General features: G+C 58.9%; 1 protein-coding gene across 1 annotated transcript in view; it reads right to left on the reverse strand.

Annotated features, from left to right (window-relative positions):
- Window positions 1-11,603, reverse strand: part of SIM2 (SIM bHLH transcription factor 2) — a 52,140-nt gene extending 40,537 nt beyond the window's left edge. Inside the window, exons 1-2 of the mRNA XM_044250940.1 lie at window positions 10,803-11,603; window positions 2,063-2,145 (exon numbers count right to left, since the gene is read on the reverse strand). Of these exons, the coding sequence (XP_044106875.1) occupies window positions 2,063-2,145; window positions 10,803-10,977 (258 nt within the window). The 5' untranslated portion in view covers window positions 10,978-11,603. The remainder of the gene's footprint in view (window positions 1-2,062; window positions 2,146-10,802) is intronic.
- Between the last annotated feature and the right edge of the window lie 2,806 nt (window positions 11,604-14,409).

The following is a 14,409-nucleotide window of genomic DNA, read 5'->3' on the forward strand; positions in this document are numbered from 1 at the left end:
TGAAAGATATCCTTACATTCTGTGTCTCAAATACAGTTTTACTGTGAAAATCCTTTGCCAGCTAAACTATCAACACCCTAACCTACACGGACATTGGAATCAAGTTCTTGATTATAAGCCTTACTTTCTCCTGTCTAACTCAGCTATAAAGTATTTTCCCAACTAAATTCCGTTTCAGAAATATAAACGATTCGGCAATTTCTACAGTTATAAACGTTTTGGCACATTTTACACCCTTGCTCAACTCTGATATCGTTAAAGAGATACATTTATTGAAACGGTATCTGACAGCCATGCGGGAGAAAAAGAAAAAAAATATACATCATAATTAAATTCTGAGAGTTGCCAGCAGTAGCCAAAAAAATAATGTCCTTAATGGAAAATTTGGGGTATGTCTTCATAGCTTCAAATGACCTGATTCGCTTGAAGGTATATTAACAGTAAACACGCCCATCGGCACAGCATTCCAGAGTTAAAGAAATGGACGGTGGAGGAACCCAGGCGTGATGATTGTGCCCGCCAGGTTCTCACTCACTTGTCCCTGATGTTAGTGTCACTTTTAGCCGCCAGGAGTATCAAACCAGCGAAATACGGCGGCGGCGGCGGCGCACGGAGCTGGGAGTGAGCAAGGGGGTGAGCGCAGGGCGCGGGAAGGACTCCAAGAGCGCCATTTCCCCGCCTGGCCACCACATCGCTTGCTTTATGCTGTAAAAGCTTCAGTTTTCAAATATTCCCCGGGATCTTCTCGTGCCCCGAGCATGCATTAAAAAAAAAAAAATCATACTACACATTTGGGGAAAGGGGTTTTGAAAAGATCCGCTTTTTTCGAAATGCGGTGCTCTTGGCTGACTGGCTGACCCAAGCCACTGCGTACTGCCGCCAACATTTTTTTTTTTTTCTTTTAAAGAAAACACAAACTAGAAGGAGGAAATGCAAAAGAGCTCTTGGTAAGCATTTCTTCATGGCAGAGACAAATGACGGGCGCGGGGAATGAATCGGGCCGTTGACGAGGCTCTGTAAAGGGCGTTTGAAAGATTCCGAGACAAGGGGCGTTGCAGGCCCCACCTAGCGCCAGCCGCTGACTTGGAAATGGTCGGTTCTGCGCACGCCTTGCCGGCCAGAGCCGCAGACCCTGCGGGGGAAACCCCAGGCCACAAGCGGTTTACCCACGGAGGGCTAAAAGGCTCCGAGCTGAGGGCTATAAGCAGCTGACCACAAACCAAGCAAGGGGTCCCTCCCTGAGCCAGGTGACCCCGGAGGCCGCACCAGGTCCTGACCTGGACCTCTCGAGAACTGGAGGACTCGGGTTGAACCATGCTCCAGGACTTGCTCAGGCAAGGTGCTTAACCTCTCTGTGCCTCAATTTCCTCCTTTGAGATAATGGAGCTCAAAATAGAACCTAGTCTAGGTGGGTGATGCCGCACCGGGATTCAAGAAGATTTAAAACAGAATCTGGTCAGTAGTAAGTTCTCAGTAAGTGCTAACTTAATATTCTGTTACAGGTACCATTTTACATCTCTTTTATTGCATCCCCTCCAAACATGCACAATTTTCAAAGGCTTTAGGACTGCCGCACTCTGGCTCAGAGCACCCGCATCACTTCTTCTTTGGCTCAAGCGCCCGGCACAGCGTCTGGCACAGAGCAAGCGCTCCAAAAAAGTTTGCTAAAGGAAGTAAGGTTGGAAAGAACGGCGCGCCCACGGGCGTCCTTAGGCCTAGGTCTCGTGAGCTGTAGAGTACTAGGGCCGGGAGGCGGTGAGATGCGGGGTCAGGATGGGGCTGACCGGAGGTTACTCTGGTTGGACTGAGTCCACCCCAGTCCAGACCTCCAAAGAGCGTGCATGGACAGAGAGTGGGCAGGTAGCCAATTGCCTCGAGGTCCAGAAGCTGTCTCTCGCCTTGATGACTTCTGCAGCCTGATGGTGGCCTCGGGATCCACCCGGGGGTCCTTGGGGAAGGACGCGGAGACTGGGAGGGCGGAGTCAGAAGGAGGCCCCCACCCGGCGCGGATCAGCGCCTCAGGCAGTGGCTGCTCTCCTCCCCCCCGCAAAGGAGGCTTTACCTGAAGCAAGTGCGATCCCAGCTCCTTGGCGACGCTGTCCAGGGGCCCGGCGCGGCTTGGCTGTCCCCACGCGTCTCCTAAACCTGGGGAATAAAGCAAATCGGTAAACCGCAGCGCCGATCGAGAGGCCCCCACGCCCCGCAGAGCACGCGGAACTTGGGCACCGCGCGCCGTGGCCTGCCGGAATTCCGAGCGTCGCCCCTGCCGTCCGCTGGGCCCCGCAGGCCGCCGTCTGTGTTCTTGCCATCGCCCCTTTGCCCTGGATTAAAGAGAAAAAAAGGCCAGAGGAGCTGTTCCCGCCGAGGCCTTGGGTCCCAGCGCCCCCAGCGCGCGCTGAGCTCGCCGGGCCCATCGCTCCCGTGGGTCGCCCACGTGCTCACGGCTCTGAAATTGCCGTTTTATTTGAAATGCCATAAAGTAATCTAATCTGCTTTGAAATCGGCCATCCTCCAAGCCAAACGGGGATATCGATTTGACCTGTAAATATTTCCCCAAGGATCCTCCCTCACTCCCTCCCTTCACTGTGTCGCCGGCAACTGCATTTTCCTAAAGACAGGCCCAGGCGAAAAGCCCTAGCCGGCCAGGAGGCAGTTTTTCTCGCATTAAAAAAAAAAGTTTTGTTTTGTTTTTAAACCTCACAGAACCCCTCGGACTCCGCAGCCCTCGCAGGCGCCTCGGGGACGGGTTACCTGCCGCCTTCCGGAGAGCGAGCTCCAAACGCACCCAAGGCCTGGGGGGGGGGGGAATGGGCCGAAGGCGGTGGGAGTCTTGTAGGTACTCGAGGCTAACTGATAGGGATCTGCTGCCACATAATTAGGGTTCCCCAGTTCCTAGTTCCCCCATCTTCTTCTTCCCCCCACCACTTCCCTGAAGGCCACAAGTGTTTCAGGAGGCACACCAGCAGAACGGTGGCTCTGCTCAGAGAAGCCTCCTCCCCTGTGTTCCCGACTGGACTGCTGTGACCCCCAGAAACCCAAGGCTCTCTTCTGCATATTCAGAAGAAAGCAGGAAAGCCGGGCAGGGGTTCAGTACTAAGTGCCAGGTGGGAGAACCCTCAGCAGCAACCATCCTAGAGCCACCACCAGGAGCGAGGTGGAAAAGGTCGGGGATTCCTGTCCTCAGCCTGCCGTTGCCTCCAGTGGAGAAGGTGGCCCCAGGCTCCAGGCCCACTCATGCACCGTCTACCCCGCCCCGTGTCTGCGACCCCTGCGGGATGAGCTGTGGGTCCCACTGCAGGTAAGTCGGTCAGTTCTCCTCTCTTTTGCCCAGAACTGCATGCAAACGGCCCCTGCCCGCTGCGCCCGGGGAGTGCTGGTGGCGAAGCCAGAGCAGGACGGGCAGGATGGGGAACCTCCACTAGTCTCAGCGAATTTGGGGACCATTCCCCAGACCACAAAACTCCCCAAAGAGGGCTGCAGTGAGTGGGTGGCCTGGAAAGCCGCTGCTTGGACACTCTGGGTCTCCCCCTGCTGTCTTCGCAGGTATCTAGAATCTGGGCTTCTGGAGGCTTCCACCCCAAGCACGAAGGAGCCGCCTGGCCCGAGAGGACCTGGGGGCCCAGCCCACCTCCCCCCCCTCAATAGGTTTTGGAGATCCTTCCTTGCAAACTCTGTTCAGCAAAAAAGGGATGATCTTTAATTTCTCCTCCTAAACTGCAGGAATTAGGAGCTTATCCTTATCCATAAGGAAGTGACTAAATTCCACATATCCTGATCCCCCAAACACAGTCGCAGCCCCTCAGCCACCACTACGTGAACAGAAGCATCTTCTTAATCCCAGTTAATCACTGTCTGCCCGATTTCACTTACAAGGTGACCATAGCAGGGCACCGCTGGCTTTCACCAGCAGATCTTCCCCGGGCCCCCCATCTGGGCAGGATGGCTTCATGGGTTCAACATTTACTCCATTAAGGAGAAATGTTAAGAACCAAAATTTTAAAATCCTGGGACTTGAATGAAAAAAGAATTTAATAAAGACCCAGGAATCCTGATTTCCAAAAATGGACCACCGTGCCCTATCCTCTACCCAACTCCTGGGTCCTTCCCCTGGTTTGCATCACACTAGCCTTGCCTGGCTCAGTGGGAAAAGTGAACTTGGCCTCCCAGATTAGGCTTCTTGCAGTGTCCACAGCCAGGTGACCTGGGGAAGTCTGTACCTCTGGGAAGGGTCAGACCCAAACCAGGCTTGCCCTGCCCAGCTCTCCCAAAAGCCTTGTGGAAGAAGGCTCTGGCCTTACATGCAAAATTGCACTGCGTACACAGGACAATTTTTCATATAAATCAAATACCTGGATACTTCAAGAGAGCCTGTTCTCTTACATCATTGTAATTTTTCCTATAATGTCCTCATACCTCTGCTTTGCCGGTGAATCTTTGGTCCAAATCCCCCTTCTGGACCTAGCCTGAAGTGGCGGCGGTCCCAGCTAGGTTTCCCCTCAAGCATCTGGTCCCCGTGCCATCTCAGCCCAGGCAAGGTGCTGTCAGCACTTGTATTAGAAACCTATGTGGGTGAGACCTTTACACTGCGCCCATAAAAATCTACTTTGGGCTGAACGCAGAGACAAAATAAGGTAAGGTTTGTAACTAGAACCAAAAATCGGTCTTGGTACTCGTAAAGCCATAGATATTCCCCCAAAAGTGAGGCGCTGGGCATGGGACCTATATCTGGGCTTAACAAAGGGCTTTATTTGTTTGAGAAATGAGAGGTGAGACTGAGCTAAGCTCTTCCAAGCTCATCTGTGGCCTCACCAGATCCTGGGAGTGCCCATCCTCCACTTACTGTGGGGGGCGCAGGCGGATGGTGGATGGCCAGGAGCACCCCAAACCTGGCCTGCGTTCCCCTACCAAAAGGTTTGCTATCCCAGTTGCCCTACATGTGTCAGCAGGGAAATCCACTGGGGACTCCCTGCTACCGGGAATCTAGATGGCCAGGTCCTGGGGGAGGAGGTCAGCCACTGGGTCAGAAGAGAAAGGGAGCCTGGAGTCCTCTTTCCCCCATTTGTGGGTACCCGCACCTTAGCATGCAAACTTAGCTACCTGGCTGACTGGCTGACTGGTTTAAACTTTACCAGGCTCTCCCATCACCGAAACTGTCTAAATGTGGTCCTTCCTCGCTGGGTGCTCAGTCAGTCAGTCAACAAACAGCTGTCCAGCTCCGGAGAAAGGGTCTGGGATTTGATAAGAACTCCCGAGATGGACAGCGGTTTCTGGAATGCAGCCTTGGGTATCTGACATGGTGACAAGAACACTCCTCAGAGGGCTCTTGTGAAAACTAAGGTGGTTAATAGGGGATCTTCTAACCCTGCCACCACCCGTCCATGAAAAAATTGGATCTGAGATTGGGAAAAATCCCAAATCCAGGAAGGACATTTCTGGTGCCCCCAGGGGACACTGAGGTATCTCACTTCTTTCTGCCCCCACTCCCCGGCTGGGCCACTCTGGCTGGTCTGATCTCCAGCAAGTGCCCTGACCTCTAACATTTATTTCTCCACTCTTTAGAGTGAGGGAGGATATTGTAGGATTAAACGCAGGAAACCAGAGGGTGCTGAGCAGAGCGCTGGGTCCCCTGGAAGGCGGCGGTGCGCCCACCACATTGGTCCAGTCTTCTCTGGCCTTCCCACTCCTTCCCTGCCTCCCGCCCTCCCCTCCTCCTCCCGTTCCCCAAATTACTAGGCCCTTGCGGGGGAAGGAAGCGTGTTATCGGGGAGTGTGGCCTCTTGAAAATCGTGGGCCGTCTGAGGACACAAGGTCACACTGGCTGACCGCAGACTACTCCAAAGTCGAGAAGGGTGCGCGCACGGCTGCTGCTCGGCTTCTCTACCGCGACATCCCCCACGCCAGGACGAGGGCGCGGGCGTGGGCGTGGGTTGCCGGTCGCCCCGCGGGTGTTTGTAACCCTGTTTCCGGAGCATTACCAGCCGCGGGGCGGCCGGCTCAGGGGCTCGGCCCGGGGCTACGGGGCATAGCGCGCCCGGGCGAGGTTGTAACGCGGGAGCGGGGGGCCGTGCTGCCGCCTCCCACCCTGGGGGAGCCCGTAGCTGGCGCCCCTTCCTTGCCCCACTGCAGGGCCCCGTACACGGTCACGGTTCTGGGGCTCGTCCGAGCACTTCAGCGTCGGGCCTCGGAATGCTTCGTTCTGCCCGGGGTCCCCGAGAAGCCCGGCCTTTGGGCCTTTTCCCAAACGAACGGCGCACGGCGGGCCCGGAGCGGGGTGTGAAGCGGGGTCGTGGGGACGCCCCAAGAAGGCCTCGCCGGGCCCGCGGGGCGGGGAAGGGAGGGGGCTTCCAGCCCGGCCTCGCCTGGCCGCCGGCCAGAGTACGTGCTCAGACAACAGACGCAAGGCCCGGGCCCCCAGCGCCTAACGCCCAGTCCTCGGGGGCCGGGACGGAGGCCCGGCCGCGGCCCGCACGGAGGAGCGCGGGGGGCCCCGGCGCCGCCCGGAGCGGCTTTCCGCCCGCGCCTCCGAGCGCCCCGGCCGCGGCCCGGGTTCTGGCCGCCCGCGGCTGAATCCGCGGCTCCAGCGCGCTCTGGTTCCCGCCTCCAATGGCCAGCCCCCCCCCCCACCCCGTACCCCGGAGTTCCCTTCGCCGCTGCCCACAGCTCACAGCTTCCTGCTCGGGGACTGGCAGGTCTCCCAATGTGGCTGTCAAGCGCCACATTATTCAAAAAAATAAGTTCGCTTGTTTTCTTTTTAAAATCTACATGATTTCGGGCTTCGGTAGAGAAAGGGCTCGGATCTGTTTAGGTTGAGGGCGGTTTTCTTCTCACCGAACCCTCTAAATCAAAGCGTTTCCATTCTAAACCCAGACGAATTCCACCGCTGGAATGATTCCGGCCTCAACCCCCATTATTTTTGTGTGAGCCTGACAGTGTTGCACTCCCTTCCCCTGTTCTCCCTCCCTCCCCACCTGTCCGGAGTTTTCGGGTCTGGGAAAGGAGGGGGAGGGGCTGTGTTCTGCGGGGGGGGGGGGCGAGTTAGCTCTCAGTTTCCAGCTCCATTCCTCAGCTCAGACCACAGGCCAGTCCCTCCCGTCAGCTGTCTGCGTGCAAGGGTCCAAAAGGGACACCACCCCCTACCCCACTGCTGGGGGTCAAATCCGAATCCAGAGTCCTGGCTCCTAGGAAGAAGCCTAAGCAACCGGATGGGCCTTGGAGTTCTTGGGGCTCTGACTCCGAAGTCCTGCGGCCAAGAGTACATTCCCAGAGGGAGAAACTCGTCCTGCATCCTGCTAGCCCATCACCTTGCAGCTATGGCCAGAGAGCGGCAGCGCCCTCCCACCGGGTGCCTCTGTGCTTCCAAAGAGTCCCCTCTCCTGAAGGGAAGGCCACAGCGCAAAGAGGGCAGGAGGCAAATTGTGCCCACCCCCCTTCCCTGAGCCCTTCCCTGAGCCCTTCCCAGCCACCAGTGAACGCACTGAGGTTTCAATTCTGAGTACACTTCCAAAGCCAGCCTGTCCTCTTCCTTGTCTACCTCCCATTTTTTAGCTATTAAGGGGAGCAGAAAATAGCAGCCTTCCAACTGCACACGGTGAGTCCCAGAGGTGCACAGAGAGGGGACGCCCTGCTTTCTAGGCCATGCCTGGCTCCGGAAACAGCGTGCACTCCCAGGACAAAGTGGTGGAGTAAGAACGCCTTCGACTTGCACCTTCTCTGCCTGGTTCCTCACACTTATTTCTAGGAAACTTGCACAGGCATGGAGTTCTTAATGGGCCCATTTTGCAGACAAGGAGCGGGAGGTCTAGGTGGGGCAGCTTAACGGTGCAGAACCTTGAACAGGCTGTGTAATTTGTCAGCAGCCCCAAGCTTGCAGTCTGACCTCCATGGGGAGTGTCCACCTTGGCCTCTTTCTGCCCCTGTGTGGGACTCCATCTTTCCTCTGGCCCAGATGGTCTCAGGATGAAAGGAGCCATGGCCAGTGGCCTCCCCGCGCAGTGATCACCTGCTCTCGCCCTTGCTGTGGGACCCTAAAAAAAGCCCATCCTTCTCTGGCCTCAATTTCCTCTGGGCCGGAGGCTTAGTCCGCGATGCTGTGGTTCCTTCCGACTGTGCTATTTATTTCCTGGCCTCCGAAGTCCTAACTTGGCCTCTTTACCCTTCTTCACCCGCGCATCCCTCTTCCTCCGTGGCTGTGGATCAGAGAGACCAAGCTCGAGATAACCGTTTCACTCCGCATTTCTCAGTCCGCAGCCGAGAGTCGGAGCAGATCCGGGAGGTCCCACCGCCGCGCAAGCCTGCGTTGGCCCTAAACCTCCCCGATGCTGACGCCCGGATCCCCGGATCCCCGCGGCTCCCCGAGGCCCTATTCCATTCCCCCCCGCGCACATCCAGGCTCCAGACCAGAGGCTAAATCAATTACAGCGCGGCTTCCGCGCGCCGCCCTACGCGGAGCTACCGGAATGGTGAGCCAGTAGCTTTGCATAATTGAGGTCTCTCTAAACGCCTCTTTCTCCACCTAAGCACCCAGCTTTCCAACTCTCCGCCCTAGACTGACTGGAGGGGAGCAGTGCCGCCACCCAGAGCTGCAGGCCCCAGGCCTCTGAATGAACCGAGGAGTCCTGGGCCCCCTACTCCACCCTGAGTTCCAACAGGGATAGTCACCCCCGGGAGGCATACAGGCGGCCCCTCAACCAGACCACTATTCAACAAAGCACAAGGGCCTGGTGATCGAGTCCTGGACCACCTCTGCAAGCCCATCTCTGCAAGCCCACCCCTGCAAAGGGCGCAGGATCAAGTAATTCTGGGCTCAAAGTCTTTGGAGACTCACTTCTCAGAGTTAGGACACCCAGCTCCAATTTTTAAAACCTGCCCTATACCCAACACTTCCCAATTTTTAGCAGGTTTTCCTGGAAATTCTCTAAACAATAAATGGCTTACAATTAGCCCTCTTTCCCCAGGCCTCCCTTTCTAATTTCTGGCTTACTGGAAATCACTGGTAACAAATAATTTAATATCCCAATTCTGGCTTCTAATGTGTTTATTTCCAGTGGGGACGTGAGAGGAGGCCAGGGTCCTGTACTGGTTCCCCACCTGCTTGCCGCATGCAAATTAAGAAACAACTCACTTTGGGGAGAGGGGAGAAAATAGATAAAATTTTAAAAGAAAGAAAGAAAAACAAAAACCGGCTCACCACCACTCCTCCTGACTGGGAAGGAGACTCAGCTCTCATAAAAGCCAATTCTCTTCTAATTTTAATTTTCTACTTCTCTGGTAAAAGGGTCACCCTTGGGCACACTAATAGTGACCATCTGCTTGGTAACTTCCAGTAGGAGGGGCTGGAGTGGGACACGGCTTTATACTGGGGTTGGAAAAGGAAAGAAGGGGTGTGGGGTTGGGGTGGAGGTTCAGGTCAGAGGCTCCTGCACCAGAGAGGAATGAGCTGGAGGCCGCATGGTCCAGCTGGGAGGCAAAGGCTAAGCCAGGCTACCAGTTGCTTCTGGGAGGGGGCCCCCCTAAATTCTCTGGCCAGCTGAGATGCAGGGCTGCAGGTCAAGCAGCGTAACTGGCCCTTTGAGCTCCACCAGGAGAGGCAGGGTGAAACGCAGCTCCAACCCGGAGCCAATTACTTCTAACAGGCTTAAGAAGCAACCAACGAAAAGGTCAAGCTTACTGACTTCTGGTCGATGGCCTGACCAGGCACCGCCTTAATGGAGGCACCCTGCATCCAAAGGACACCTGTTTCTACGGTGTAGCCACTGTCTGGTGTCCTGCAGATGAAGTTGTTTCTACTCCCCCACCGGCTTGTGGAGCTCCACGGGCTGCAGTGGTTCTGCGGCCCAGAAGCCTTGGAGTGCCCAGCAGGCCCCCACTCACAGCGTCCCAGCCCCAGCCTCAGTGTCAGAATCTCACGGGCCAGGCTGTGGCCACTGCGGCCAGGCTGAAAGGTGATCGGTTCAGAAACACCCGGACACCAAAGGGAGTGCTGCGGTGACCAGGTGTCCCCAGCCCCGTTGCTCAGAAGTGCCCAGCCTGGCAGCCGCGGTTCCCCGAAGGCCATGTGCTAGCAGGGAGTACTGGCCAGCACGCCATTACTTACCACCGCTGTGTGCGGGACCCATGGATCCTGGTGACCTTTGCTCCCCGTGGCACCTGCCCCTCTGGTTTATAATTCCGATCAGGAAAAGAAGACTCTGCTCTGGCCGGCCCGCCTGCCGTTTTCGCACTAGTCCTTTCTCCTGCAAGGTTTAGGCTTACCTACTTTTGGTCTCTTCTATCCTAACCTGCCCCGCCCAGTCCCAAGGGAGCAAAGAAGAGTCAGGAGGAGAGGCCCAAATCTGAGGCCCCGGCCCCAAAGGGCCTTCAGGGCCTGGGCCTCCTCATGCACTCCACCCCCTCCCAGGCCAGGAGCAGCAAGTCCGTCTCACCTCTGGCTGGGGGGACACACGCGTCCCTTCCGCAGAAAAAAAGATAGGAATGAAAGAAGGAAAAAATAAAAGGGGGGGGAGTCAAAGAAATGAAGAAAGAAAAAGAAAAGGAAAGCAAAGGAAAGAGAAAAGAAACAAGAGAAAAGAGGGAGGGAAACCAGAACGGCGCAGCATGATCACAAAACAATTCCTGATTCGCTGGGTCCACACTTGGGCCAGAAGACGGTCTAGTCCCCACGGCGCCAAGACCCTGGCTCCTCTCTCTAACAGGAGCCGAAGCTCCCGGCGCGGCCTCCCCAAGACTCCCCTACACTGGCGCTTCAATCCAGCTCCAGCTCCCCGCTTGGGCCGAGGCTCTCGGCCGCCCACCTGCGGCCTCACCTTCGGGGAAGACGGCCCGCATCTTCAAGTAGCTGGTGGTGAGTCGGATGATAGACGCCTTGTCCAGCTGCGAGGTGATGGCCGACGGCAGCGGGAGCAGCTTGGCCAGCTCATAAAACTCGCCATTTTCCTTCTCCCTCCTGGTCTTGGCCGCATTCTTGGACTTCTCCTTCATCGCGCCTCGGCTCCGGGCATATTAGACCCGGCTGTGCTCCAGGCCCGCGGAGCCCCGCTCCGGCTGCAGCGGCGGGGATGGGGAAGGGAACTCCGGGGGCCAAGTGAGTCGGGGGCACCGCCCGGGGCAGGTGCGCGGGGAGGCCCGGGGCACCGAGTAGCTTTTCCGCAGCCGCCGGGCCCCGGAGCTCGGCGCAACCCGGCGGCGCCGCTGCGCGCTCTGCCCGCCGCCCCGGGCGCAGCCTCCTCCGAGCTGTGCAGTCCCGCGGTGCCCAGAGCCCGACTTTCCGCTCGCTTCTGCTCCCTCTTCCCTTCTCCCTCCCGGCTCTCGCGTCTCGGCTTTCCTTAGGAAGCGGAGAGGAGCCGGCGAGGAGGCAGCGGTGCCGCTTAGTCCTTGACGGAGTGTTCGTACCCGCTGCCGCGAGGCCCCTGCGGGCTGGAGGGCGGCACGGGCGGCGGCGGCGGCCGCGGAGCCATGGAGCGGAGGGGAGCGGAGGGGAGCTGGGGCGGAGGCGGCTGGGGCCCGGCCCCGGCGCGCTCTCCTGCCCTCCCTGGCGGTTCCCTTTGCCCGGAGACGCGGCGCCCGAAGCCCGCGATCTGTCGCGAGTCGCAGCAGCTCCGCGGTCCACGTGCGACCGAGCCGCGTTTGTTTATGGCGGACCCGCCTTCGGGCGGAGCACTCGGCCGCTGCGGCCCCGGGGGGGGGGGGGCGGAAGGGGGGGGAGGGACCGTGGCGGGGGCGGGGGCGGCGAATCTCGCCTCCCGACCCCGCCGCGGCCGGGGAGTCACAGGCGCGCTTCCGCGTCGCGGCCTCCAGGGACTCTCCCAGGAGAGGCCCGCGCGCTCCCGGCCTCGAGGAAGTCTCGGTAAGTGCACACGGCGCGCCCTGGGGACCGGCTCCCGCCAGCGGTTCGCGGGACCTGGGCGCTAGGACGGGCGGTGGGGAGGAGCGGAGGAGGGACGGAAGGGAAGGAGGGATGCCCAAGCCTCCGGGTGGCTCCCGGACAAGTCCTGGGCGCGCGCGGCCGAAGGGAGGCGGCTTGACCCGCCGGCCTGTGCCGTTCCGGGGAGGACTCAGTCCTCCGAGCCTCGCGCGGGTCGCGCGCCCTTCCTTCCCCACTTTGCAGGTCCGAGGGCAGAAAGGGGGGAGACCCGAAGGGAAGACCCCCTCCCTCAGGAAAGGGCGGGAGAGAGCCTCTGCCCCTTCTGCCCCTCCGGCCCTTTCCCACCTCGAAGCAGCGGAGCCAAAGAAGATCGGCGCCTTCGCGGAGGGGCTGCAGGCCGCGGGGATACGCGGGCCGGGCGAAGGGAGGGGGCAGGGGAGCCAAGCCTAGAGACCAGGCCTCGCCCAGGGCGTTGGCGGGCACAGGGTCCAACAGTCCCCTCTCCCGCAGCCTGACTCGGTGCTGCCGGAATTGCGGGGAATCGCGGCGGGGGCGGGTTCTTCAGGCCCGGGGGTGGCCGAGCGGGAGTAATAGAGTGAGCATTGGTAGGACCCGAGAAGGTGGGCCAGGAGGCAGTTGGAGTAGGGAGGCGCACTTGGGGACACAGCCATAGGGCGTCCTGGTGCTTTTCCCTCGGTCCTCCGCCCCTCCGTCAACACTGGGCCGCGGGTCCTCGTACCCACTGTCACGTCACCCCCGGGACGGCTCTCCTCCAATCCCCGACGGTCGCACCGACTCTCACCCTCGTAGCAGTTGGAAAACTACGGCCACCATGCGGACGGGCGCGCTAGGAGGACGCTGGCTTCCTCCGAGCGTGGGGTCAGAGGGCAGCTGTGATGGACTCAGGGCACGGGGTCTTGCGGGTACCTCGGCCGAGTGGCACAGACTGTACGACTGTGGCGCGCCCGATTTTGAGGTTGGCTCGGGGAGGAGGAGAGAAGCGGGGGCTGCGGTGCTCTGCTCTGGGATCTCCGTTTCAGCGGCCCCGTCTTCCCCTCCCAGCCGGGTGGGAGCCGGCTGTTCCTCGCTCTCGCTGACCCGGGACCCGCCTCCGTCCCTCACGCCTGGGGGGCCGAGAAATGGACCACCAATTCTGCTGCGGGCGCTCCTGACCTTTTCGGGGATCCCTTTGAAGGGGACAAATTCGACAGCGTTGGAGGCGTCTTAGCTCCCTCGGTGGGCGAGACCGTGTGCGCGGACTCCGGCTTAACCACGAGCCGGCAGCCCCGCGCCCGGCGGAACCCACAGAGGTGGCCTTGGCTCCCGGGCCTGGCGCTCCGCAATCCCCAAGCAGCGCGAGTTTCAGAGTTGGTGGCACCCCCACCCCTCCGCCCCCAGGCCGAACACAGCACTTTCCCTGGGGGTTTTGGATCTAGCAGCACTTTCCTGCTTCCAGCGGTGCGTTCAGAAGGGTCTGGACGGCGCGCGAGAGGTGAGGGTACGCAGTACCCAAACGCAGGGCGCGGGGCCCGCTTCCCTGCCCGGAATCTCGCGCCTGACTCCGCAGACAGTTGTCGTCTCCAGGCCACCCGGAGAAGGGGCTCCAAGAAGAAGGGGATGCGGGCTGGGCCCCGCCGCAGGCCGCGAAGGCCGCCTGTGAGTGTGCTCCGGCACTTTCCTGGCTTCGGGAGGATTTAACGCTTCCCTCACCCCCACGATTTCCGATCCTCAATTATGGACCCTAGAGAATTCCTCCTAGGCTTGAAGGGGATTACCCAGAGCGCAGAAACATGGCTAAGTGGAAGTGGGAGAGAGCCAACAAGTGAGAAGAACAGAAACTTTTCTTAAACCAAATTTCCCGGATTTTCCGGCAAAGAGTATTTGAGATCTCATGATCTCATCTTCACCGCCGCTGCTCTCGCGTCAGCCGGACGGGTCTGAGTCGCGGGGTTCGAGAGGTGGCATAAGGGAGCGTTTGAAGACTCGGAGAATTGTGGGTGTGGGACACTGCCAACCCTAGAGTCTGCCTCAGCAGACGCCAAAACGGGCACTGTATAAACCCCCAACACGTTCATTCAAGAGAGAAACACACACGCAGACCAGGACGGGTCTGGGCTCCCTCCGCCGCCCCCACCATCGAAAGTTCCCGAAGCATTGGACGCAGATTCGAGGTTTCCTGGGTGGTAAGGACAGTGATTGCAATTTCCATGCAGGTATTTCTGCAGGGACTAGTAAAAGAAGAACGCTCCCCTCCCCCGTGCGTTCGGAAGGAAATCCTCGGACCTCTATAGGGGCACCCACAGAGGCTGTGTAATGTGGGAAAAGCATTAATCGTGCTTATTAGAGTGATCAAGGGCGTCAGCGGTGGCCGCTGGTTGCGACACCTGCTGCATGTCCCTTTCTCGGGGTTCTTTGTGCAGAGAGGACTTCCAGGTCTATGCTTTAGGGCTACCTCCCAGTGCCTCCCCTAGAGCACAGAGACGAGCCTGCCGGGGAGAAGTTTAGCAGCCACGAAAGACCCTGAAGTCGGGGCATCACCCCAAAACAGT

The sequence above is a fragment of the Neovison vison genome, chromosome 6 (genome assembly GCF_020171115.1).
Source record: "Neovison vison isolate M4711 chromosome 6, ASM_NN_V1, whole genome shotgun sequence".
NCBI lineage: Eukaryota > Metazoa > Chordata > Mammalia > Carnivora > Mustelidae > Neogale > Neogale vison.